General features: G+C 42.1%; 1 protein-coding gene and 1 long non-coding RNA gene across 2 annotated transcripts in view; one reads left to right on the top strand and one right to left on the bottom strand.

Annotated features, from left to right (window-relative positions):
• Positions 1–26,171, bottom strand: part of ARSB (arylsulfatase B) — a 169,401-nt gene extending 143,230 nt beyond the window's left edge. The window contains exons 1-3 of the mRNA XM_025924146.2: positions 25,456–26,171; positions 10,442–10,628; positions 5,686–5,876 (exon numbers count right to left, since the gene is read on the bottom strand). Coding sequence (XP_025779931.1) covers positions 5,686–5,876; positions 10,442–10,628; positions 25,456–25,773 — 696 coding nt within the window. The 5' untranslated portion in view covers positions 25,774–26,171. The remainder of the gene's footprint in view (positions 1–5,685; positions 5,877–10,441; positions 10,629–25,455) is intronic.
• On the top strand, positions 15,304–20,779 carry LOC147584319 (uncharacterized). The gene is made up of 2 exons (XR_015248381.1): positions 15,304–15,557; positions 20,534–20,779. It is a non-coding gene; the product is annotated as an uncharacterized LOC147584319 (long non-coding RNA).
• Positions 26,172–27,782: the final 1,611 nt, after the last annotated feature.

Raw genomic sequence — 27,782 nt, 5'->3', positions numbered from 1 at the left:
TATCACATAAAACTCTGTGGTTTTTAAAAAAATTTCCTTGAAAAATCAGAACTCCAACAACTCCATGCCCACGCTCCATCTGGTAACAAATGGCTGGAGCGTGAAATAGAGGCCCTACTCCCAAGTGCGCTCCAATTTCTACAGCCTCCCCACTGTTCTGAGTGGCTTCACTTATTCAGGTTAGCAGCCTGGCCCCTGTAAACACCAGAGTTTGTGACCCTGGTCTAGATTCTCTGGGCAGGGCTGGAGAAATGAGAGAAGGGGCTCACTGCTCAAGGAGACCATGCTCTCGATCAGGTCATTACCAGCAACATGGCAACCCATCCACATTGGGAAGGAAAAAGGACAGGGGGCAGGTTATCCCCAGCCAGCAAGTGACCTCTCGAAGTGACAGCCAGGGAGGGTGGTAGGCAAGAGTTCTTAAGAACACATCAGGGGGCGGAAGTAATGATTCTTGGACCATCATTGGTCTTATAAATATTCAGTATGGAAATCATTCTACTCACATTCTACTCACAGCAAAACATTACCTGAAAATCTTTCCCACAATTATTCCTTAGGGGGCTAAAGATATGACCATCACCGTTGAGGGCTCAAAGTCATAAAACAGCAGCAATTCCCCCATTTTTCCAGTGGTCAGGCTTCTGTTAGTTCAAACAGAAGGAGCATAAGCTAAGAAGAGGGAGTAAAAAACCTCCTCTGAGGATGAGGCCTGTGACTGTCACAGGCCAGGCAAAGACCTCACACTACCTGCCAACCACATCCTAATCACTTACAAGTATAGATAAAAGTGTTCCTCGAACAAAGTAAGTTCTCTTTTTTTTTTTCCCCATTTCACCAGCAGTAATCTAGGGCCATACAGTGTATGGGCAGACATACACACACATCAACATGTCTCTGGTTCACCAGGAGGAGGCAAAATGGTGTAGAGGGCCACTCCTTTAATAAGGTGAGGCCAGATGCAACACAATTGAGAGTAGTTCCAGCCAATGTTGTAAACATTCAAAAAAAAAAGTTTCAGTGCTCACAAGGTGAACTTTATCCATGAAACAACTCATTCCCCCAAAAGGCTAGGTGCGTAACATTTCAATACTATTTTTAAATGAAAAAAAAAAATTCATAGAGTACTCTTCTTTGTACTACACAATAGCCTAGTGGAAAAGATAATTAACTAGGGCTCTAGGGCTGTCCAATCACAATCAGGACCCTGCCTGCAGCCGCTTGTTCGAAAACCCCTGGCAGTGAACAGACATAGTCAATTTCCCCATACCTGCCTATGTGGGCTGAGCTCACTGATAGCCTAAAGCAAGCAGTCACCATCCTGGGGATGGCCTCAGTTTTACTGTGCCGTCTACTGACTTGAGTTCTCATCATGCCTGGGCCTTTGGAGACCCATGGGCCCATTCTGACCTTAAAGACATGATTCGAAGCACTGTAGTCCTGGAGCTGAGTTTTGATCTCTCCCTTGCTCTTTCTTGGGTCCTGATCTCTGCTCCGACCAAGCCAGTTACAGCTGTCACCTTTACACCAACCCTAACTATAACCCTTTCAGGCTTCTTAAGAATATAAAACGAGGGGCGCCTGGGTGGCTCAGTCGGTTAAGCGTCCGACTTTGGCTCAGGTCACGATCTTGTGGTCCGTGAGTTCGAGCCCCGCGTCGGGCTCTGGGCTGATGGCTCAGAGCCTGGAGCCTGCTTCTGATTCTGTGTCTCCCTCTCTCTCTGCCCCTTCCCCGTTCATGCTCTGTCTCTCTCTGTCTCAAAAATAAATAAAACGTTAGAAAAAAATTTTTTTAATAAAAAAAAAAAGAATATAAAACGAAATCCTAGATGTGAATCATGACCAAATGTTTAAGTATTACATAAAAGTATGACATTATTACCTAAAGTTATTAGCATGTTGATAAGATGCTGAGGGTTCTTTTCCCTTTCTTATTATGCCATACGACTCCTAAGATATATACTCCAAATATCCTCACCATGCTAAGAAACCTGATTTCAGTGAAGAAGAAAGCCTCACTTTCATTTCTTTAGATTTTCCTAATCTAAAGTACAAATTTTAAAAAATATGATGCACTTGTAAATTGTTATTCTATTGGGGCTCCTGGGTGGTTCAGTCAGTTGAGCATCAGACTTTGGCTCAGGTCATGATCTTACAGCTCGTGAGTTCGAGCCCCACATCGGGCTCTGTTCTGACAACTCGGAGCCTGGAGCCTGCTCCCGATCCTGTGTGTGTGTCTCTCTCTCCGCCCTCCCGTTCTCAGGTTCTGTTTCTCTCTCTCTCAAAAATAAATAAAGGTTAAAAAATTTTTTTCAATTGTTATTCTATTGTTGACTTTCAAATTAAGACACTTCTGTCCAACTTGTGTCATGGAAAAGTGTCTACCACTAGAAATTCACATTTGCTTTAAGAAGCTTCTAGTAGGTTAGATTTATGAGAAAACTTTTATTTTTATTCTGCAAAGTGTTGAGGGGGGCTATTTTTAACTGAAAGATAGTTTATAGACATGTTACTTTTACACTGCAGTGTTAGTACTAAAGGAATGACCCTGTAGAAAAAAAGACATTCCTTCCCAACACATGTGCAGTGGTTATTAGCAGTCTCTCCCTGAAACCAGCACCAACTGTGTTTCTGTGACAAAGCAGCTCCATATGCTCTTTTCCCCTCAAGTGCTCTTTAAAATAGGCACATTTTTAAGATGGCTTGTGGATACTTCACGTGTATTTCTTTAATGATTTCCACCTTAGGACAAGTGGCCTATGTTGCAGTCTATATATAACACCTAAGAAACTGGCACAGAATTAGATTCACCATTGGGATAAAATGATGAAAAGCGCAGCTCCTGGAACTATGTGATTCATCATTTTACTGAGAATTGAAAATGTAAACATCCACATTAGCTGTCTCGAACAAACATTCTGGGACTGTCACTCAGTATTGACTATTTCATTCATTTATGTCCATGCTTGAAACTTTATCTTGAGGATGCTGGGAATGCTGGACACTGCTTCAGAATATTTCAGACACTGTGGGAAAATGAGCATTCTCTCATCTGGTAATTTCTGTAATGCTACCTCTGAGCAGCACTATATTAATAACACAAGTTTGGATAGCTTGTAAGCTCTTCGGGCCTCATTTCCCTCAGTTCCTGTGCTTTCCACACCACACCAGATAAGGCAGGCCACCCACAAGGAACTATTTCACCCAGCTGCTTCCTCTTATCCGCTTAATGTTAGGGGCACTGTGAGAGAATACTCTATTGTTGCCTAATGGGAACTAATTTTTGCTGTAGGCATATTATAGTGGTTGCATGATTAAGGCAGTGTTATATTGTAAGCCTGTAAAAGGCAGCTGGCTTGAGCTTGCCCCTCTGTGTTTGAAGGGAATCAATTATTGTGACTGCACATCAGAATCGCTGGTGGGAGGTGGGAGCAGAGGGGTAATTAAATGCCAGTGGTACACACCCCCCCCCCCACCGCCAATAAATCACAATATTTGTTACTGGGGTTTATTACAACCTTTCCAGATGAGCCCAATATACTGTCAAGACTGGAATCACCAAGCTGAATCACACAGTTGGAGTTAATATTCTTTGATCTTGGATATTAGCTGTGAACTAGGGAAGACTGTTGAATGCATTTAGCTCTGGAGTCAGTGCGGGTTTCAATTCTGATTCTGACTCTCAGTAGCTCTGTGACCTTGAACAAGTTAACTTAACTTGTTTGCTTATATCTGTAAAACAGTGCCTACCTCAAAGGGCAAGGTAAGAACCATAATTCCCTTAAGACTTTATCTTATTGTTTGGGTTTTTAGCACTATCTATAAAACACCAAGCAGGGGCGCCTGTGTGGCTCAGTCGGTTAAGCGTCAGACTTCGGCTCAGGTAATGATCTCGCGGTCTCTGAGTTTGAGCCCCGAGTCGGGCTCTGTGCTGGCAGCTCGGAGCCTGGAGCCTGCTTCAGATTCTGTGTCTCCTCCTCTCCCTCTGTCCTTTCCATGCTCATACTCTGTCTCTGTCTCTCAATAATAAATAAATGTTAAAAAAAAATTTTTTTAATAAATAAAAAAAATAAAACACCAAGCATACAGAGGAAAACTGAGAACCTAAGCCAATTACCTAGCAGTTATCTTTCCACACCTCTGAATATTGGTTCAGATCTAGATTTAGGACTCACATATGTCCACATATTGGAGCAAATGTTCTGATCCTACATGTTCCATAGCTAGCACAGCCACTCCAAGCTGGTCAGCATGTAAGAGTGATAAAAAGCCCAAGCAGGGCAAAACTGAGGAGAGATACCAGGTAAGACCCCCAACACTTAGAATAGGTAAAGGTATAGCCAAGAAGAAACTATGTCAAAAAGGGAGTCAGTGGCCAGGTACCACATCTGAACAGGTATATAAACTGAAATCCAAATTGTGATCTACCCTGAGGACATTCAGTTGCCAAAGAGGAAAACTGCAGGAAATTGGAAGCACCAGATAATACTGCACATTCTGGAATTTGCTACATCAGGGTCTTATTGAAGGACTAATTTCATCAGTGTCCTAATGCAGTTCTTAATGAAGCCACATTTTGGGCCCAGTATCTGACAACACGAATATGTGACCCAATTTTTAAAGGTGTATTCAGAGAATTTAGCTCCTGAAGCTAACTCTAGATTAACAACAACAACAACAACAAAAATTGTTTTTAAGGCAATTCTGACTCTCTTCTATTTTTACCTTTAAATAAATCAAAAGATTTATTATGTGACATACACAGTGACTTCAGTGTATTAAATGTAAAAACCAGGCTCATCAGTATACCATGTTTAGGGAATGAAAAATTTAATGTTGTTAAGATACATATTCTCGTGAAGTTGGTCTACAGATTCAATGAAATCCAAATCCAAGCAGAAACTTTTTGGTAGAAATTGACCAGCTCATTCTAAAATTAACATAGGAATGCAAAATATCTAGAATACCTAAAATACAAAGTTAAGAGGACTTGCCCTGAACCTAAAGCTTGTTGATCTCGTAACAGGAAATTTGCCATAATATAGCCTCATCTTTGTACACAAGCCTATCACTTAAAAAAAGTCAATGTCGGGGCGCCTGGGTGGCTTGGTCGGTTAAGCGTCAGGTCATGATCTCACGGTCTGTGAGTTAGAGCCCCGCGTCGGGGGTCTGTGCTGACAGCTCAGAGCCTGGAGCCTGTTTCAGATTCTGTGTCTCCCTCTCTCTCTGCCCCTCCCCTGTTCATGCTCTGTCTCTCTCTGTCTCAAAAATAAATAAACGTTAAAAAAAAATTAAAAACAAAAGTCAATGTACTAATTGCTTATAGCACATGCACAAAATACACCAAAATAATAAAACTCTATTTCTACTAAAACACTGTAGACACAGTATTTATTCCTCAAAGTGTGATCTGGGGACCCATTTGGCATCAGAATTACCCTTGATGAGTTTCTTTAAAATGCTGATGTACAGATTTTCCCCAGACCCAAAGAATGAGTCTCTTAAAGATGGGCTCTAGGAATTTCTATTTTTATCAAGCTTTCCCGGGCTGATTCCAATATACTCCAAAATTTGAAAAATCCCTAGAATGGATTTTTTTCCTAAACAAGCAGCCTTTTTCTATATTCACCTGAAGAGATGCTACCTTAAACACAATTTTGATATTAACAAAGAAGCAAGACTTACCTTCTCGGGTGGATGGCTAGCTATGAGGGCTGTAGCTCTTTCAGTAAATATGTCTGTCGAATACACATTTTTATATCCTGTTGCAACCTGTTCCCCATCTCGAAAATCAAGAGCACATCGTGTGACATTCAGACTGTCAATTAATGCACAGCGCTCATGGGAATAGTAATCTTCACTACCTAAGAGATATCCTACAACAAGAATGGGAGATGAAAGTAGTCAGCATAGCATAAAACTTGTTAAACAAACTAATGTTTCAGCCTTTAATTGCCTAGTGCAATTGATTACCCATGACAAGGCTAATCAAATGACAAGGCTAATCAGAGCACCACTTCTTAACATCTCTATATGTGTTAGCAGGAGGCATTAAAATGTTATAAAAAAAAAAAAATCAAAACCATTCTTCAGGCAAGTCTTCAGAACATAAGGCTCTGTCACGTAACTCTCAAATTCAGTAAAGGTGACAAAATCTTAATCTTTTAAAGCCATCTGACGGCAAAAATAGCATACGGTTAATGTGATTTCTTACAAATTTGTACTCTGAGGTGATCACATAAATGAACACAGGATTCAAATAATGTTGATATTGACCTTGGGAGACTGGCTTCAAGGTTATTTATAGAAGCAGCTCTAGGCAGAATCATCTTTAGTCAGATGCTGACACCCACTGGTGAATGATACAAACCTTTCCAAACAGAAGCTCTAGACATAATTTAACAGAGCCAAAAGATCAAATTAATGTGGTGCAAGAAAGTAGATTTTTCTACGTACGGCAATCTCAGTTTTGCCCCAAACTTGAGTGGTATCAACTGCCTATCTCACAATTTGGATTTAAACATGAAAAGAAATGGGTTTTCTCAATGAATCACTGTTTCTGAAAATGTTCTCTATTTTCCTAAAATATTAAAATCATGCAAATTGTATGATTCCATTTATATGAAATGTCCAGAATAGGCAAATCTATAGACACAAAAAGTGTGTCGGCAGTTGCCTAGGGCTGGTGGGGGAAAATGAGGAGTGACTGCTAATAGGGATGGGGTTTCTGTTTGGGGTGATGAAAATATTCTGCAATTGGATTGGATGACAGTGGCACCACCTGTGAATTTATTAAAAATCAATAAATTGCACACGTTTTAGTTGGGTGAATTATATGGTGTGTGAAATACACTTCAATACAACCATTAAAAAGAAATAAGCTCTGAGCCATCTCCTAACAAACAATGCTTATTAACCTTAAAATGAGGTTGATAAAATTGGTCTAGCCCTTTCCCCAGTCCTGAACATTCTCTATAATCACCATCAAAAGCCTTACACAGTTTACATTAAAAAATGAATTCATTTTTAATTAATTTCCTCCTTTTCCATGATTCAATAAATTCAAAGTACTGAATACAATGAATACCTTCGGTGTTAAGAATACCTTTTAAATAGTAATCTTTTCTCCTGATGTATGTAAGAGAAAGGGAAATCCAATGCGTTTGTTAATTAATATATAGTAGAGAAAGAAATGTATCCACAGAAGAAATTTTAGCCCTTATATGGATGATTAGAGAGGTCAGGAAACTGGGGTTCTAGCTGAGATTTTTAATAACTCCTGGGTATTAGAGCTTGAGGAAATCACTTCAGGTTATTTCTGTGTAAACGTTAAATGTTTTCTATTACTTGGGAGAATATAAGCATAGCATATATTTGATTAAAAGATGTATGAACTATAAATATTAAAAAGATATTACAAACAGGATGTTTCCAGGAATAGAACTATTTATTTACATACTTGGCCAGACTGATACCCAACAACCATGTGACAATCATATACAGCTTTTATCACAACAGTGATTCACAGATTTGAACTTACATGCTGAGCCTAAAGAAGATGGCAACCTATGCTTTTTTGGGAAAAATCAGAAAATACTTTTATTTATATTTATTTATTTTTGAGAGAGAAGAGAGAATGCGAGCAGGGAGGGGCAGAGAGAGAAGGTGACAGAGAATCCCAAGCAGGCTCCACGCTGTCAGCGCAGAACCCAACATGGGGCTCAAACCTACAAACTACGAAATCATGACCTGAGCCAAAATCAAGAGTCCAACACTTAACTGATGTAGCCACCCAGGTGCCCCAGAAAATATATTTTGAACAACTAACCCTCTGACTTTTTTATTTAACAGTTTTATTGAGATATGATTCATATACCATCTAAGTCACGCATTTAAAGTTTACAATTCAATGGTTTTTAAGGTATTCAGAGTTGTGCAACCAGCCCCACAATTATCTGACTAGTTTTTTAACTTAACATCAAAGTCATAACAGTGATAACAACTGTATAGTCATTAAACCCTCCTATCTACAAATCCATATGAATGTGGGCTATTTGTTCATCTGAATCCTCAGGCTTCTCAATTCTCATAAAAGGATATGATTTTCTTCTGTACAATTGAATTTTTAAATACATGACTTGGCTTTTAGTAAAAAAAATTTAAAAACCTGTAGTCCTTTCTCTTGCCAGAGTATAGGTATTAACCCATCTTTCAGCAAAGGCCTGAGTAAAAATTGTCAAAGGATATACAGGCTGTTTCTTCCTCTAGAATTTCCAAAATGACAGAGGTCTGACACCCAAGTCTGACTTTAACCATTATTTCTGGATCCTGAGGATATATCCAGCTTCATCAAGGAAGAATGTCATGATTAATTAGCAATGTCCAGAGAACCTGTATGGGAGCAAGGCGCATATGGCCTCATGCCTGATATCCCTGCATCTCAACTTTAACCCCAGATCCAACATGGCACAACAGAGCTGTGTGCTTCAACTGCATTGTTTGGGCTCTGTATAATCACCGAAATGCACGTTGGCACTCTTGCCCTATCTTGAATAAAAAGGAATGTTTCAAGAAACACGTACAAGAAAACCACCACTATATTACTAAAATGCTGTTTTTGACGATGTTGTCCACCTCACCTTTTCCCAAAGGAGAAATTTCTCAGGTCTAAGAGCCAGAAAATGCTTTACTCTTCCTGAACATCTGGCTTCCATTTATCTTATAAATAATGCGACTCTTACAACCATCTCCTTTTTTTTTTTTTTTTTTTTTTTTTTTTAGACATAAGAAATCTAAAGTTGCAGAGTTCAATGTGAAGTTCACCTACAGCCAGGAAGGTTTTTTGTGAGTTGGTGACATGCTGCGATTCCATCTTTTTCTACTCACCCTCATTTTTATTTAATTTAATTTAATTTAATTTAATTTAATTTAATTTAATTTAATTTTATTTTATTTTTAAACTTATTTTAGAAAGAGAGAGAGAGAGAACATGAGCAGGGGAGAGGGGCAGAAGGAGAGAAGGAGAATCCCAAGCAAGTTCACACTCAGCATGGAGCCTGACATGAGGCTCGATCCCAAGACAGTGAGATCATGACCTGAGCCGAAATCAAAAGTCAGACACTCAACTTACTGAGGCACCCAAGCACCCCTATTCTATTTATTTTTAAACTTTTTATGTTCAGTGTGTTCCTTTTTGGACGTGATAGATTGTAAATAAACGAAGAGACAATGAGAGAAGTACGGAGCTAAACCGCCAGACAGCACGAGATGAAAAGAACTCGTCAGAAAGATACATAGCCACTGGTAAGATTAATAGGCTGTTAATTAAGACACAGCTTGTAACAGGTTAAAAGAGGGTGAGTTTTAAAACTAACTTTGGGTTTCACATTTTTATACAGCTATCCACTCCATAAAATACTTCTGATTTCTTATTAACCTTCCTATTACCATTTGTTATTTATTTTTTTGATTGGTCTTCCCCAATCTAGTGATTTCAAAAACAGACCTCACAGAAGGGGAGAAGGATGCCAATGGAGTCTCCTCCACAGTCTCCAGAAAAAAAATCTTTGGGACAGCCCATGGAGAGAAAAAGATAGTGTGAAACTTTGTGAAGGAAATATTCTTGTGTTGGGTTTTGCCCGGAATTGTTTTATTTTTAATTATTTTTAATGCTTATTTATTTTTGACAGGGCGAAACAGAGCGTGAGTGGGAGATGGGCAAAAAGAGAGGGAGACACATAATCCGAAGCAGGCTCCAGGCTCTGAGCTGTCAGCACTGAGCCTGATGTGGGGCTCGAACTCACAAACCGTGAGATCATGAGCAGAGCCGAAGTCGGATGCTTAACTGAGGCACCCAGCCACCCCTGGAATTTTTTAAAAAAGCAAGTGTATCCCCTTTTGGTAATAAGGTTCTCTAGAGTACAGTGGTCTCAGATGTGGACATAGCAAACTCTTTCAAGGCCCCAACATGGCATTTAATATTCTGGCAAAGGTAAGTGCCTCCCTGTGGACTGCTGCCCACCACGAGCTGAGCAGAGAGCCAGGTTTCTGGAGGTGGCATTAGAAAGTTGCCCCACAGTTGGGGCGCCTGGGTGGCGCAGTCGGTTAAGCGTCCGACTTCAGCCGGGTCACGATCTCGCGGTCAGTGGGTTCGAGCCCCGCGTCGGGCTCTGGGCTGATGGCTCAGAGCCTGGAGCCTGTTTCCAATTCTGTGTCTCCCTCTCTCTCTGCTCCTCCCCCGTTCATGCTCTGTCTCTCTCTGTCCCTAAAATAAATAAATGTTGAAAAAAAATTTAAAAAAAAAAAAGAAAGTTGCCCCACAGCAATGCTGAATGATTCATTCTGTGTTCAAGTTTCCAGCTATGTGATTACACTTGGGTGTGTTTTATGAGATGGCTGCAGCTAGTCTAGGTTGTAAAAGAAACATGTGCATTTCCATTACCAAAGTAAGTATCAAATCCTCGGCGGGTTGGAAGACATTCTTTCCGGTACATTCCCAGGTGCCATTTTCCGACCATATGGGTAGTGTAGCCTGCTTCTTTTAGAAGCTGGGGCAGGAGTTTTTCATCCAGAGGGATGCAGCTGGGCTGACAGGGCCAGATTATTTGGTGTTGTAAACCTGTGTGGATCTTAAAGAGATAAACACGAAATTATACATCGATGATGTTGAAACATTCTGAACAAGTAGATAAAGTGGATGCCTAACGTACTGCACATATCTGTAGACCTGAATGTTTAACTCAATTCCTGTACCAGCTCAAGGATATTTCTGCATGGTTCTTTACTCACTTATTCAAATAAGGTAGTGAACATATAAACAGGATTGGAAAAAAATGAATAAAAGCACTATAACAAACATTAGATATTTCAATAAATATTTATCAAGGAATTATGTTAGAAGTCATTAACCTAACATTTCACTTCCTACCTCAAAAAAAGTAACCATAATATGAAGTGTGAACCTACCAAGGAAAAAGCGTTCTAATTTTTGGGCACATGAGAAATTGGTGTTTGGTTTAGAAGGAGCTTCTGTAATTTTTCGAGACTAGGTGATTTTTTTTAAGGGTTATTTGAAAATATAATGAAAATAATGACTTGCATGTCTTATTCTACTTTTATGGAAACGATAATTTCAAATGTCAGTGACCAACCTTTTCTTAAGAAAAAAAAGAAAGTAGCCAGGGCACCTGGGTGGCTCAGTTGGTTAAGCATCCAACTTTGGCTCAGGTCATCTCATAGTTCATGAGTTTGAGCCCCACATCAGGCTCTGTGCTGACAGCTTGCAGGCTGGAGCCTGCTTCAGATTCTGTATCTTGCTCACTCTCTGCCCCTCCCCTGCTCACACTTTATCTCTCCCTCTCTGTCTCTCCCTTTCTCTCAAAAATGAATAAACATTTAAAAAATTTAAAAAAGAAAGGGAAAAAAAAAGCAGCCGTCTGACCTCTAAGTTAAGAGCAGCTCACACTATTATGCCCAGGGTTCAAGGACCACACAATAATCAGCTGTTAAGAAATGATCACATATTGAGTCTTGGTGTGATATTAAAACAGAATATCCACAATTACATGAAAAGGCTATTAAAATTACCCTTCCTTTTCCAACCACCTTTGTAAGGCTAGATCTTCTTCATAAACTTTTACCAAAACAATGACAGATTGTAATAAGCTATCTTCTGTTAATAAAAGACACATACACAAATACATAACAATATCACTCTTCTTGCAATTATCTTGTTTGGGATAATACAGATACTTTTCATCAGTTATTTATGTTAACATATAATGGAATTATTATTGCTGTTTTTCAGTGAACAAAAATATTTTTAAACTTCCATTTTAATTTCTGATATGGTGAATTTTGAAAGGTGTAAGCCACCTAACATAAGCTCTTTAGGTTCCATAATAATTTTTAAGCAGATGCAGAGGTCCTAAGACCAAAAAGGTTGAGAAGTGATGTATAATGTCCAATAGTGGTCACTGGTGACAGAGATGATTCTTTAGAGAGGGCGGCAAAAGAAACTTCAAAAGGAGACATTTGAGCAGTAATCTGAATCAAGGGAGAGAGTGACAGAGCCTTGGAAAAAGCTGAGGCAAGAATCATCTAGGCGTAAGAGATAAAAAGTGCAAAGACCCTGAGCCCTGAACTTGCTAGAAGAATCCGAAGGCCAGCATGGAAGCATTGTGGCCCGTCACAGTTCCTATGCTGATAAGTGCCACTGCGCCCCCTGCTGGGGCATGACTGGAGTCCCTGGGGGCTCTGCCCTGCCCAGCCCCTCCCTTCCACTAAACCTCACACCCCTTCTCCTGCTCCTAGCTTAGCCAGGGAGGTACTTTCCTTTATATGAAATGGGGCTGGGGTCTCCCATTCAACTCTGCACTGGACACAAGCTTTCCCTAGAAAAGGCGAGCCACTCCTGATTTCCCTAGCATAAATGGGTCTCTGGGGACACAGAAGGTTGAGAGTGCCAGTTCTCAACCCAAGCCATAACTCTCTGGCCTCCATTAGCTGTCAGGTGGGTAGCAAGCAACTATTAATAAATGGCAAAAATGTGTTTGCAAATGATTTACTGGCTTTTATAATTTAAAGCAGAATGCATAAAGCTCAGGGAATTAAATCCCATCTCAGCTCTATCACCAAGGGCATATTAAGCATTCAACTGCCACAGTAATAACTGTAAGCTTTGTTATCAATAACATTTCTTTAAAAATTTTTTTTTAACTTTTATTTATTTTTGAGAGACAGAGAGAGAAAGAGCACAAGTGGGTGAGGAGCAGAGAGAGGGAGACACAGAATCCGAAGCAGGCTCCAGGCTCTGAGCTGTCAGCACAGAGTCCGATGTGGGGCTCGAACTGATGAACCGTGAGATCATGACCTGAGCCGAAGTCAGATGCTTAACCGACTGAGCACGCAGGTGACCCTGTTATCAATAACATTTCATGCCTTCTCCACTACATTTCAATTCGCTTTCTTGAGAGATGGGGTGGCATAATAGAGAATACGCACCTGAGCCTGGACATGCCCCAGAAGCATGTTGTGGTCATGTGAATAACAGATAAAATGTACACTGAAACTTCACATCCGCAGTTTTATTGGCACTACTGAATACTGATTAATCACTGATTTTCTCAGATTCAAATACTGACTACACAGACCAGAAAGATTTTTATCTCATGTTATTTTTACCTTATTTTAAATACACGGCAATAAACGGATACAAAGTAGAAGCCAAAGAAAAATTCACACTCACAATCTTTTTTTTTCTCATTTATTATAAGCTGCTATTGAAAAAAGCTTTCTCGCAAGCTTTGACATTGTTTTGAATTTCATTTTTGGGTCTCTTTCCAGCACTGATGTTTTTTGAGTTGCACCTGCCATTGCTTCATTTTCTGCTATCTTTCCATACCCTTTTTTAAAAATATTTTTATCTGTTTTTGGGAGGGAGACAGAGCATGAGCAGGGGAGGGGCAGGGAGCAAGAGAGAGACACAGAATCCGAAGCAGGCTTCAGGCTCTGAGCTGTCAGCACGGAGCCCGACATCGGGGTTCGAATCCATGGACTGCAAGATCATGACCTGAGCCGAAGTCGGACGCTTAACCACTGAGCTACCAAGGCACTCCTCTTTCCATACCCTTTTAAAGTTTTTTTTTTAATGTTTTATTTATTTTTGAGAGAGAGACAGTGCGAGCCAGGGAGGGGCAGAGAGTGAGAGGGAGACACAGAATCCGAAGCAGGCTCCAGGCTCTGAGCTGTCAGCACAGAACCCAATGCGGGGCTCGAACTCACGGACCGTGAGATCGTGACCCGAGCCAAAGTCAGACGCTTAACCGACTAAGCCACCCAGGTGCCCCTCTTTCCATACACTTTTAAAAGAACCATATAAAATATCTTTAAGGTGAAATTAAAACGGATTGCTTTTTAAGGTGATGGATACGTTCACTCTCTTGATTGTGGTGATAAGTAGATACATATCAAAACTTAATCAAATTCCATACTTTAAATATGTGGTTTATTGTATGTCAATCACACATCACTAAAACTATTTAAAAATAAAAGTGAGTTTAAGTTTTCTATTAAGATTTCTATGCCTTTCCTAGAAATCACTGGACACCTCCACTGGGATATGTGCCAGATGCCTTCCACTTGCTTTCTGAATCCACATTCTGCCTTCTGTCCTGCTCTCTGCCCTGGGGAAGCTGACCTATGGGAACCAAATCAAAGAACTCTGCACCTTCTGGCTTCTAAGTGGGTTCAGCCAAGGGGGAGCCCTGACACGAAATTACAGGGAGAGAAGAGATAGGTGGTTCTTTACTGCCAGACCAGGCCAGTTCTGTGCAGGCCATCCTGAAGGCAGCCTTCTCTACATGACACTCTCTGTCTCTAGGTTCTTTCCTTCCTTCCCCTCCAGTCCAGGGCTAGTAACATTTCCACTGGGTTATACACTTTTACTTGGGGTCCCCTTCCCCCAATTCACACTCTTGAAAACAGTCCCCTTATAAGTAAACTTCCCTAAATATCCTAATTTGGCTATGCCAGCTCCTTCCAGCTGGGATCCTGAATAATAAGGATGTTACAATATCCAGGCAGGGAACAAGAAACACTGCTCTCAAAACTCACACACACACACACACACACACACACACACACACACACACACACACACCCCAAATCATAGAAAGACTGTCCATGGTTAACACTTGAAATTTATTCGACAGAAAATAAACCCTAGGTTCAAAAATTTTATAATATACACGAATTGGCACTGGTGCAGGGAAAGTAAAGGTAATTATTTTATGGGATTCAAAAGACTCATTGGAGATAAATGCTATGTGCAGATTTCTTTAAGTGGAAAGCTCATCCATCGCATGCAGAGAAATCACTCTGATAGCCATAAAGCACTGCCAAGGGACGCTGTGTGATTCGGTTTTCCTAGACCATGGGCATCAAGCCAGGTGGTCAGCTGAAGCCTGTTTCTATTATCTACAATCATATGGAGCAGAGAATTTGTTCTCTTCAATTCCCGAGAATTTATTTGACAGAGCATTTTTATGGCATTACTGGGGAAGCGGAAGCCAAACTCTGGATGACAGCCAAAAACATGTTTTTAGTCTGTTCAAACACTATTGGAAGTAAGGAAGCTGTAATGTGTAGAGAAGCAGTAAACAGGCCAATGCGGAGCTGGTTCCAACAGAGCACAGGACTACAGATCCACACCATGCGTCACGGGGCAGGCTGATAACAGGGCACCAATAGGAATCAAGAGAAAAAGAAGTGTCCCCTTGTAAACACAACAGTACGTAAAACAATTCCATCCTAGCACCCATCTTCAGTCTTCAGAGAGCATTACAGATGGAGAGGGTTATACGGATAATACATGGGAATCCAAAGGAGTTACTCTATACCTACCATGTGTGGCTATCCGTTCTTCATTAAACCAAATCCTCTCTCCAAAAACAGCTTCTCCTAAGATTTTACTGGACCATCAAGGATTCCCTGCACAAAGGCAAAGGGTCTATATAATCAGTAAAGGACCTGGCTTGTCTCTAGATTCCTTCCATGAGGTAAGTGATGAAAATCCTTGTGTGTGTATTTTGTTGCATATAAAAATGTATTTGATCCAGTGAGTTATTCTGTCCTGTGTAGACATGGAAGGAACTATCAGTGGAGTGTCATGAACTTAAAAGGGGGAGGGAGGAGGGCGGCTCCCACATCAGAACCTCTCACTTATCCCCCCTTTAAGAGGTCCAGGAACTCTATTATCTCTGATCTGGAAGCTCAGAGCACAACATTTCCACCAAACTGATAATAAACTCTCCCAGAGGCTATGTGAACCACTGCTACCAGTATGGCAATGAATGCGGTTTCTCCCCTAACGTAATTAGCGTTGGGATAACATCCTGTTGAATGGAAGGAAGATTCTGTCCTATCTGACCTGTGCAAGATGAACTCATACTCTCACTGTACCCAAGTATTTGTACACAGTACTTGAAAATTCTGCTACAGAATTTCAAGTACTGCTACAGTACTTGAAAATTCAGAAAAACGAGCAACTCCACCCTCCCCTTTATGCACCAGAGAGCTAAGAGGGACGCTTCCTGACAGGAACACAATCACAGAACATGCTGGTGGCCAGCCAGGAGTTCAGAATCTCCAGCCTGTGTCTGAGTCAGTACACCACAGGTTTTAACCACGGTCAAGTACCACTCATGCCGCCTTAGGGTTTATTCCTGGAGCTGCCCCACAGAACAAATGGATCCTGGAGAATCGGCTCCCTCCCCCCTTAAGCTTTCTAAAATGCAGTCAGCTGCCCATGCTGTTGAAGCCAAGAGCTACAGAACACACATTATGTGTGTTAGGGGCCTGACTTTGCCATCTGGCCTGGTCCTCCAGAACTCGGGCTGCAGAACTGGCTGGTGTCACTGACAGTTTTAAGGGTCTATTTATTTTGGTGGTGATTAGCAAAGAGTGTAAATCTCTGACTAAACCCACAAAGGGATGTTGTTTGTAAAAATAAACAAGGCAAAAACTGTTTCAGTGCCTTCCTCTGTTTAAATTATAAAGCCAACCAAAAGCTCACAATGAGAAGGTAGGAAAATATGGAGGAAAAGAAATTTTTAGCAAAATGATAAGATTAAAGAAACAAAAACAAAGAGAATCACCAGACAGTAACAACTTACACTTAAGGTGATTCTTGAAATAACAAACCTCAAAAATCAATCAGCAAAAACATCCCCTAAGTCAATGGGTCATTCTCCACTGAGCCCCAAACTTATTTCCTTATTGCCTCATTTCCAATTACGTGGGAAGTAAAACATGTAAAATACGGAACTGTTTCTTTAAAACATCTTCAAACGTCCAGAATATGGCCTCCAGGTGCCTCTACCCTTCTGGGAAAACGCCTCTTGGCTCTGGCTAGGCTTAGGAGAGACACCTGGCTTTAGCAAAAACAAAAGATCCATGAGATCAGGTCATCCGTGGCTCCCTGCATCATAGCCATGATGTGCTTTAGTAGGGGGCCATCTTATTTGTCACTATGGAGCTAAAGCATCCTATGTTTCTCCCCCTAAGTAAGCACAAGAATACAGGCTCATAAGTGCTTTCTCTTCAGAGGCACCTATGGCCCCCGTACCGTATGCTCCTCTTACCTCTCGCTCCTTGGAGGCCATTTCCAGAGGGTCCTGTTAACCCTCCCAAGTTGTGACCTCCTTCCTTCCCCAGTCACTCCACCTACTTCTAGCTCTTCACTCCTCTTTGCCCTACTTCTAGTCTTAGAGCCCAAGGAGAGGCAAACAGGGACAAGAGTCCCCTGAGAGGCAAGCAGGTGGGGGGATGATAAAGAATGGGTAGGCAGGATGCTGGGTAGGCAAGATGATAAAGAATGGGTAGGCAGGAAAAGAGGCAGGGAGGAGAGGGCATCCTCAGGCAGAACCCCTTCCTCTTCCCATGCCAGTATGCAGTGCCCTATTCTACCTGCAGCCATGGGTCTCAGCAACTTAAAGCAAACTCAAAGCAAAAGTCAACAATCACCCACAATGCTCCTGCACAGCCTCCGTCCTACATTTCCTGTCCAAGGCTCTGCTTCAGGGGTGAGTGAAAAGCCCTGAGATGTCCTGTCCGTTTATCAGCATGATTAAGAAAAATGTGACTTGGGTCCCTTAAGAGTAAAACCTTGAAGTCATCTTTCATTGCTTCTATTCTCTGCCAAGGTTACAGAGTTTTAATGGAGTGGCCCCCTCAGTTCCCAAGGTAAGTATGTTCCCAATTGAGGACCAAAGTTACTTTTCTTGTTTATTTATTTTTTCCTAGAAGGAAGTGCTCCTACTAAGGCCTACGACTTTAGTTACCTTTTAATCTTTTTAGATTCTTAAAAAGGAAGCGGGGGCACTAGAAATGGCAGACCAACCATACCATAAGCAGGGAAGATCATGAACTCTCACAGGAAATGCTCAGGTGTTTAAGTTCTTAGCACATTCGTTCATTTCACATTCACATTCAACACTGAGTGCTTCTCTAGGCCAGGACCAAGCAGGACAATCCTACCGAGAAGTCACAACAGAGAACAAACCACCACATTTAAAATGTGTACTAAGAGTGCAAAGGTAAAACGAATATTTCATATTGAAGAGTCAATGTGTAAGAATAAAGAAATTCAGCATTTTCTTTTTTTATTTTTTTTTAAATGTTTATTTATTTCTGAGAGAGAGAGACAGAGTGCGAGTGGGGGTGGGGGGCAGAGAGAGAGAGGAAGACACAGATCCGAAGCAGCCTCCATCCGGACTCCAAGCTGTCAGCATAGAGCCAGACGGGGGACTCGAACTCATGGACTGTAAGATCATGACCTGAGCTGAAGTCGGACACCCAACCAACTGAGCCACCCAGGCGCCCCAGAAACTCAGCATTTTCAAGTCTTCTTTTGAACTAAAAAGCACTATACAAATTCTATTAGAAAAGCTGATGCATTTTTATTTATCTGGTCACTTTTACAAATACCTTGATTACGTATTTGTATTGAAATATATCTGACATATAACACTGTAATTTTAAGGTGTGCCGCATTTATACACTGTGACATCATTGCCATTGTAGCAATAATTAACACGTCTACCATGTTCTTTTTAGTGGTTGGAATCATGAAGTTCTAGTCTCTTAGCAAATTTGATTTTATTTATTTTTATTTTTTATTATTATTTTTTTAATTTTTATTAACTATTTATTTTTGAGAGAGAGACAGAGTGTGAGTGGGGTAGGAGCAGAGAGAGAGGGAGACACAGAATCCGAAGCAGGCTCCAGGCTCTGAGCTGTCAGCACAGAGCCCGACGCAGGGCTTGACCTCAAGAACTGTGAGATCATGACCTGAGCTGAAGTCAGACGCTTACCGACTGAGCCACCCAGGCGCCCTGCAAATTTGATGATTTTAATACAGTATTGTTGACTAGGTTGACGATACTGTACAATTAGATTTCTAGGTCTTATTTACTACTTGTTGCAAGTTTGTACCCTTAAACAATATGTCCTATCCTCCCACCCTCTAAAGGATTTTTAAATATATTTTTAAAAATTTTTAATGTTTATTTTTGAGGCGGGTAGGGGCAGAGAGAGAAGGAGACACACAATCCGAAGCAGGCTCCAGGCTCTGTGCTGACAGTTCAAGCCCATGAACTGTGAGATCATGACCTGAGCCGAAGTTGGACACTTAACCAACTGAGCCATACAGGCGCCCTAGTATTTTTAAATTAATATTTCAGTCTTGAGATTCCAACCAAGGGGAAAATGAATATAAAATCTATTTCATTATATGCACAATGTGCCTCTGAAGGATACTAAGAAACTAATAAATAATAAGTAACAAATAGGGGCTCCCTACAGAAAGGAAGGCTGAGAGTCAAGACAGAAATTTTTTTTTTTGTTTTTTGGTTTTTTTTTACACGTAGCTCTATTTAAATGTCTTATATTTGAAACCTGGAATATATTTCCCAAAGACAATTTTTAAAATAAGCTTACTTTATTATTTTTTTCAATATATGAAGTTTATTGTCAAATTGGTTTCCATACAACACCCAGTGCTCATCCCAAAAGGTGCCCTCCTCAGTACCCATCACCCACCCTCCCCTCCCTCCCACCCCCCATCAACCCTCAGTTTGTTCTCAGTTTTTAAGAGTCTCTTATGCTTTGGCTCTCTCCCACTCTAACCTCTTTTTTTTTTTCCTTCCCCTCCCCCATGGGTTTCTGTTAAATTTCTCAGGATCCACATAAGAGTGAAAACATATGGTATCTGTCTTTCTCTGTATGAAAAATAAGCTTACTTTAAAAAGGCGGAGTAGGATAAAAAATTTAATTCTAACTGGACTAACATGTATACAAAGAATGCCACATAGCACTTTATTGTGGCTCCTTAAAATATATTTACTTATAACACTGTTAGATTAGAAATATGCTTTAATAGGGGCGCCTGAGTGGCTCAGTCAGTTGAGCATCCGACTTCGGCTCAGGTCATGATTTCATGGTTCATGAGTTCGAGCCCCGTGTCAGGCTCACTGTTGTCAGTGCAGAATCCCCTTTGGATCCTCTGTCCCCCTATCTCTCTGCCTGCCCCCTGACTCTGGAGTGCTCTCTCTCTCAAAAATAAACAAACATCTTTTAATTAAAACAAAAAGAAATATGCTTTAATATACAGTAGCCTTCAATGTAACATCATTATGAAAACCTGAGTAAGTTGAAATTTAATATTTTATCCTGAGCAGGCAGCATTAGCACAGGGAGACCCTGCCTCCCTCTGTGAGCTCCTACCGCGCTTTTCATACCCACCTACACTGAGTTCCGATCACAAAGGCCTCATCCTCTTTTTGAAAAGAACTCACTGCAGCCTTGAGCCTTAAAACTGGCTGTTCCTCCCACTGTGTTAAATTCTCTTTCCCAGGATCTTTGAATGGTTGATTCCTCTCCATTCTGGCCTCTGTCCCCAACACCTGCGTGGAGATAATTTCCTGAGCAACTTACACTTGACCTACTTTATTTTCTGCTCTACATTTATTACCAGGCCATTTCAAGTCACCCAGTGGGGCACCTGGATGGCTCAGTCAGTTAAGCGCCTGACTCCTGATCTCTGCTCAGGTCATGATCTCCCGGTTCGTGATTCAAGCCCTGCATTGGACTCTGTGCTGACAGTGTGGAGCCTGCTTGGGATTTTTTCTCTCTCCCTCACTCTCTGCCCCTCCCCTGCTCGCACTCCCTGTCTCAAAATAAACTTTAAAAATAAAGAAATAAAATAAATTCACCTCGCTTACTCATTTGTTTATATGTTTATTTCATCTCCTCATCTCACCTCCAACAGACTATAAGCACCAGGAGATCCCCAGAGTATAGCACAATGCCTGGCGTAAATAGCTGCTCAACAGATATTTGTTGGATGAAAGAATGAACGAATGCATCATACTAAATGGTGATAGACTGAAAGCTTTCCTCTCAGATCGCAAATAAGAAAAGGATGTCCACTCTTGCCACTTCTAGTCAACATTGTACTGGAGTTTCTAGTCGGGGCAATTAGGCAAGAAAACGAAATGAAAAGCATTCAGATTGGAAAGGAAAAAGCAAAACTATTTCTATTTGCAAATGACAGCATCCTGTATATAAAAATCCTAAATATCACACACGCACGCTTTCAGAGCTAGTTAAGTTCAGCAAGGTTGCAGGCTACAGACCAAACATCAGTTGCATTCCAAACACTAGAAATGAACAGTTGAAAATGAAATTAAGAAAACAACTCTATAATGATATCAAAATGAATAAAAACTTAGGAATAAGTATAACCAAACAACTCCAACACTTGTAAGCTGAAAACTATAAAATATTATTGAAAGAAGTTAAAGGGGCGCCTGGGTGGCTGAGTCGGTTAAGCATCCGACTTCAGTTCAGGTCATGATCTCACAGTTCGTGGGTTCGAGTCCCATGTCGGGCTCTGTGCTGACAGCTCAGAGCCTGGAGCCTGCTTTGGATTCTGTGTCTCCCTCTCTCTCTGCCCCTCCCCTGCTCCGGCTCTGTCCTCTCCCTTTCTCTCTCTCTCTCTCTCTCTCTCTCTCTCTCTCAAAAATAAATAAACAGCCTTGTCTTCCTTGTTATCAAATAGGGATAAAAGTAGTAGCCACCTTATCGGACTGTGAGACAATTAAATGAATTAATGTAAAGTGCTCAGAACGGTATCAGTATATTGTGTCTAAGAGCAATAAGGCTCCTTAGTTCCCAAAAGGTGGGCTCCTTTATTTATTTTTTTAAGTTTATTTATTTATTTTGAAACAGAGAAAGAGAGAGAGAGCGTGCGCGTGCAAGCAGGAGAGGTGCAGAAAGAGAGGTAGAGAGAGAGAGAATCCCAAGGGGCTACACACTGTCAGCACAGAGCCCAATATGGGGACTTGAACTCACCCACTGAGAGATCATGACCTGCGCCGAAATCAAGAGTCCAACTGACTGAGCCACCCAGGTGCCCCAATGTTGGCTCCTTTAAAAAAGGATGCTTGCTAATCTGAAGTAATTTGCCATTGGGTCTCCTGAACCCAGAATAAAACGGGAGAAAAGTCAAGCAAAAAAGTCAACTGGGGAGGCTAGCTTGCTACACTGAGTGGGCTCTAAACTATTTTGGAGTACACAGCTTCTACCCTTCCTTCACATCATAACCACAGGGTACTCTATGTACTTTTTTTCCTCCAAGACAGACAGCGGTGACTGGTGGAGGAGGATGTTAGGGGACAAAAGCAGTCAATTATATGAACAAGTTTTGTTTTTATTTTTATTTTTTAACACTTATTCATTTTTGAGAGTGAGAGAGGCAGAGCATGAGCAGAGGAGGGGCAGAGAGAGCAGGAGACACAGAATCAGAAGCGGGCTCCAGACTCCAAGCTGTCAGCACAGAGCCCGACTCGAGGCTCAAACCCACAGACCACGAGAACATGACCTGAGCTAAAGTCTGATGCTTAGCCGACTGAGCCACCCAGGTGCCCCTATATGAACAAGTTTTTTGAAGTATGGTATTTGCTTTCCTGTTCAAGACTGTTGGAAGAGAGGAAGTTAGAGAAATGAATGGCCCTCCCATTCTTCTGCAATTTGAGTTCAGTTCTCTTATTTCAGAGCAAATGCAGAACTATTCTGGGCAGACCTTGCCTTCTCTCCTTTTTCTTTACACAAACATTCCTTTACTACAAACTGTCCAGGATAAGACCTGCCTTAGAGCAGAGCTTCCTGATTATACCTTGCAGCCCAAGCCAGACCTGTGGAAAGGACTTACGGTTGATGGTGAAGGCAACCATCCTTTATCTCCATTGCAAACCCTGGCTACAGCTACTTCTCGGGCCTGTAGTCAAACTATATCTTTTCTGTTTCTGCAAGTCTTCAGATCACTGTGGAAATCGTTATTGCAAATAAACCCTCCCTTCTCTTGATCTCAGGACAACATGAGGCTAGAGTTGATCTGAAAGGCTACATGCACACAGACTTAAGAGGGGAAGTTTCAAGCATATCCCATGACTTGCATGGTAAGGACTCAAAATATGCTTGTTGAATAAACAGTCCGTATAGAAGGAGGTATGCTGGTGTTCTCAAATGGTAACCATTTATTGTATTTAATATAGTCATAATCACATCAGGATCTTATAAAATCATCAATCTTATTCAGATTAAGCAAATAGGATATAATTTTATAGGTCTGAGAGGACTAATGGATACAGGAGAGGCACAGACCCAATTTAAATACTTTCTAGCTGTGTATTTCTTTTTTTTTTTTTTAAGGTTATTTATTTTGAGAGGGAGAAAGAGAGAGAGAGAGAGAGAATGAAAGAGTGGGGCAGGGCAGAGAGAGAGGAGAGAGAGAATCCCAAGCAGGCTCAGCAATGTGGGGCTCGAACTCCCGAATCATGAGATCATGACCAGAGCCAAAGTCAGACCTTAACCAACTGAGCCATCCAGGAGTCCCTCTAGCTGTGTGATTCTTAACACACTATCAAACTTCTACAAGTTTACTTCCTCATCTGTAAAGGGGGATTGGAAGTTATAGCTACCTCATGGGCTATTTCAAGAATTAACTTTAAAAACAGTAAAGCACCATGCAAATGTTCTTGATATTCTTAGTTATTTAACATATGTGCACACTCTACAAGTATAATATCTCTGTTAACTACATAGAAGTTTTTAAAGAAAAGCTTTTAAAGAGATAATGTCAGATATCACTTTACACCTGTCAGACTGGCTAGTATGAAGAGAACAAGAAATAACAAGTGTTGGTAAGGATGCAGAGAAAAGGGAACCCTCCTGCACTTTTGGTAATCAGGTACATTGATGCAGCCACTATGGAAAATAGTACAAAAGCTCCTCAAAAAATTAAAAATAGAGGTATCACACAACCCAGAAATTCCACTTCTGGGTAGTTATCCAAAGAAAATGGCCAGCCAGGGGTGCCTGGGTGGCTCAGTCAGTTAAGTATCAGACTCTTGATTTTGGCTCAGGTCATGATCTCATGGTTTGTGGGCTCAAGCCCTGCCTCAGGCTCTGCACTAACAGGACAGAGCCTGCTTGGAATGCTCTCTCTGCCCCTCCCCCGCTTGTGTGCTCATGTGCACTTGCTTGCTTGCTCTCTCTCTCAAAAAAATAAACTTCAAAATTTTTAAGGAAAATGGTAAGCCAATCTGAGGCGATCTGTGCACCCCTATGATCTTTGCAGAATTCTTCACAATAGCCAACATACAGAAGCAACTTAAGTGTCCATTCATGGATGAAATGATAAATTAGATGTAGTATATATACAATGGAATACTACTCAGCCATAAAGAAGAATGAAATCTTACCATTGTCACATGGATGGACCTAGAAGGCATAATGCTAAGTGAAATAAGTCAGAGAGAGACAAATACCATACGATTTCACTTATATGTGGAATACTAAAAAACCAAACAATGAACAAACAAAATAAAACAGGAACAGATTCATAGATACAAGAAACAGTTGGTTACCAAAGGGAGAAGGGCTGGAAGGAAGGCAAAAAAGGGGAAGAGGATTCAGAGGTACAAACTTCTAGATATAAAATAAGTCATGGAGATATAATGCACAGCATTGGGAATACAGCCAATATAACACTGTCCTAATTTTGTATGGTGACAAATGGTAGACTGTGAGGATTATTTCATAATGTATAAAAATATCGAATTACTATCATGTACACCTGAAACTAACAGGATAGTATATGTCAATTATACTTTAATGATAAATAGAGAAACATGCTCAGAGGCATTGAACACAAGTTAAATTAGAAAGGAATTATCAGCAGCCCAAGAAAATCAATCTGCGTAGGTTCATCGTGCTGAGAACTTGGAAAAATGAATCTCTGGTGACAGGCCTAACCTAGGACCGCAGCGTTCACAAGGAGCAGAATCGCATCCACTGCAGGCACTTTTCCTTTAACCCATCACCCAGCCACTGCTTTCCCGCTCCTCTCCTCTCAATGCTCCACTCGGGGGAGCCCAGCCCGCTCCCTCTCCATCGGCCCTCTTTAGGACCTCTCCGCAGAGTCTACTCTGACCCTTCGGCCTACCGGCTCCCGGCTCGCAGGCCCAGCAACTAGCATTCCGCCAGACACCCTTTCACCTCGACCTTTAGAAAACGGAAGACAGAAAAAGCACCGGAGGAGGTGGGGTGCCGGGGCTGCGGGTGGCCTTGGAGCGGGCATGCGCAGAGGCCGCGGCGGCCTGCGGGCCTGGGAGAAGCGGAGAAGGCGCCGCCAGGGTGAGCAGTCCCCTCGCTTGGACGCTGCTCGGGGAGCTGACCCCGGCTAGCCAGCGCCCACCCCGGCCTCCCGGCCCACTTCCAAGAGGCTGCGGGGGCCGTCTGGCGCGCTGGGGCAGGAAGACATAGCGGCGGCTCCCGGAGGGGCGGAGCCCCGCGCCGGCGCAGGGTTGGCGGGCCGCCGGGAGCGCTGCGTACCTGGTAGCGGCCGGTGAGCAGCTGGCTCCGCGATGGCGTGCACAGCGGTTGCGTGTAGTAGTTGTCCAGGAGCACCCCGCCGGCTGCCAGCTTGTCCAGGTGCGGCGTGCGGATATTCGAGCCGTGGAAGCTCACGTCGTTCCAGCCCAGGTCGTCCGCCAACACGAAGACGAGATGCGGCGGCCGGTCGGCCCCGGCTCCTGCGCCCGGCCGGGACGGCAGCAGTAGCAGCCGCAGCAGCAAGGGGAGGACGCCGGGGAGGAGCGGCCGCCGCGGGCTGGGGCCTCTGGGCAGGCTCGCAGCGCCGCGCCGGCCCATCCTTCGCGGCCCACGGTCCCCGAGCCTGTGGCGCCGCCAGCCTCAGACACCGGTTATAGAATCAGGAACTGGGCGGCCGGGGCCTGCCCCGCCTCCGCAAGGGATTTCACACGCGGCCGACTGCGGGCTGGAGAGACCCGGCGCCCGAGCCCCCGCCGATCCCGGGCCGGTGTGACGGGGGAGGAGCCAGCGGAGAAGCACTCGGGGCTCCCGCAGCTCAGCTCCGTGGAAACTCACTTGATAGGAGCCACGATTGCATCGTAGCATCCTCAAAGAGGAGCAGATTTGTTCTTTTTAGTAACTCTTCGCAGCTTACAAAGTCTTTCGTTAAATTTCGCAACAACCTCGGCAACTGGAAATTTAGTTAACGCACCTTTCTTCCCTCACTCCCCCCAATAAAGAAGCTTTTAGTTGGTTGAGCCTAACCCGAACTCAGATCCTGAGCTGTGATGTTTTAAAGGTCGTAGGGGAATCATTTCCGGCAAAAGACCTCAGCCTTGTGCAAGTGAGAAGTCGTTGGAGAGGTAGAGCTCTAGGTGATGTTTCAGATTCATTTTGAATAGTGTACGCCTGTGAAGCCACTTCCTCCTCACTACCCAGAAAGGAGCCAAATACACACTCCGATTGCAGGGTGCCCTTTTGAAGGTGCAGTTTTACTGAGGCTGCCTGAGGATTGTTTGGAGTGTCGTGTGACCATTGAGTAGCTCATTAGTTTGTCTAGGTAGAAGCCCCTTCATGGCTGGCTCCCTGACACTCAACTAGTGAACCAAAGAAGTAAAGTATCTTATTTGCCCGAAATCATCTGTGGATGGAAGGAAAAAATACCCTTAATCACATGCTCATTGAATTGGGAAGTTAGCCTTATGATTAGTACATTGCCATCCAAAACTTTCTGCCTGTTCCATGTCTGGAGATAGACTATAACTATTTATAGTTATATGGGGGAAATTATGCACTGTATCCCTTCAGGTTATCTGAGTCTGATTCCATGGGAATTATTTCACAGCTTTTTAAGTTGTGGATAACTGATAGCAATGGAAACCAATTCTTTATACATATGCAGATGAATTCTGTCCAGCGGAGTGGCAATCCTCACCAACCACCATGGATGAAAGCAGTTCGGCCTCCACTTGCACATTTATTGTAATATTCCTGATCTGATCCTTGGATTGTCCTTTGAATTCGTTTTAACACCTTACCAGTTTCCTCATTAGTGAACGAAATAAAATCTTCAACATGTATTCTTTTTTATATTTGTACAAGAGTCATGATTTTATCTTTTTTAAAAATTATCCTTTAGGGGTGCCTGGGTGGCTCAGTCGGTTGAGCGTCTGACTTCCGCTCAGGTCATGATCTCAAGGCTGATAAGTTGGAGCCCAGCCTCCGGCTCTGTACTGACAGCTCAGCCTGGAGCCTGCTTCGGATTCTGTGTCTCCCCCTCTCTCTACCCCTCCCCTGCTCACGCTCTGTGTCTTTCTGTCTCTCTGTAATAAATAAACGTTAAAAAAATTAAAAAAAAATTTTTTAATTATCCTTTAACACATGGATTGTGTTCCTCTTGCATGTAATTATTTTACTTTGCATGAAGTGGATTAGTTTGTCACATCCACTTTCATCTCTAGTGGAGTCAATGAAATTTAGGAAAAAATTTAAATTTAGCATTAAATTCAAAAGAATATTTTTAATTGCTGTTTGACTCTTATGTGAAGACTTGAAAATTTCCTTTAAAGACCCTGCAAGATGTTAAAGGCTTGAGAATTCTCCACTATGACCCTTGCATGTCTTCCCCATAACTGTTTCTCTCTACCCTTCCTGATAGAAATCAAATTGACCAAACATGGCTGCTAATCTGCAGAAACAGTCCCTCCATTGACCACCTGCTCCAGAAACCAGCTAAACTTGCACTGAGATTTCTCATAGCCTGCATTTTCAAATAAAAACCTATGCTAATCATGCTCTGGAAATGTGCAAATGAGTTAATCAAAAAGAGCTAATTCGATTTTCTGTCT

This window comes from Puma concolor, chromosome A1 (assembly GCF_028749965.1).
Source record: "Puma concolor isolate L17-30 chromosome A1, mPumCon1.1.hap2, whole genome shotgun sequence".
NCBI lineage: Eukaryota > Metazoa > Chordata > Mammalia > Carnivora > Felidae > Puma > Puma concolor.
The sequence above is the reverse complement of the archived record's forward strand: the minus strand, read 5'-3'. Positions and strand labels throughout refer to the sequence as shown.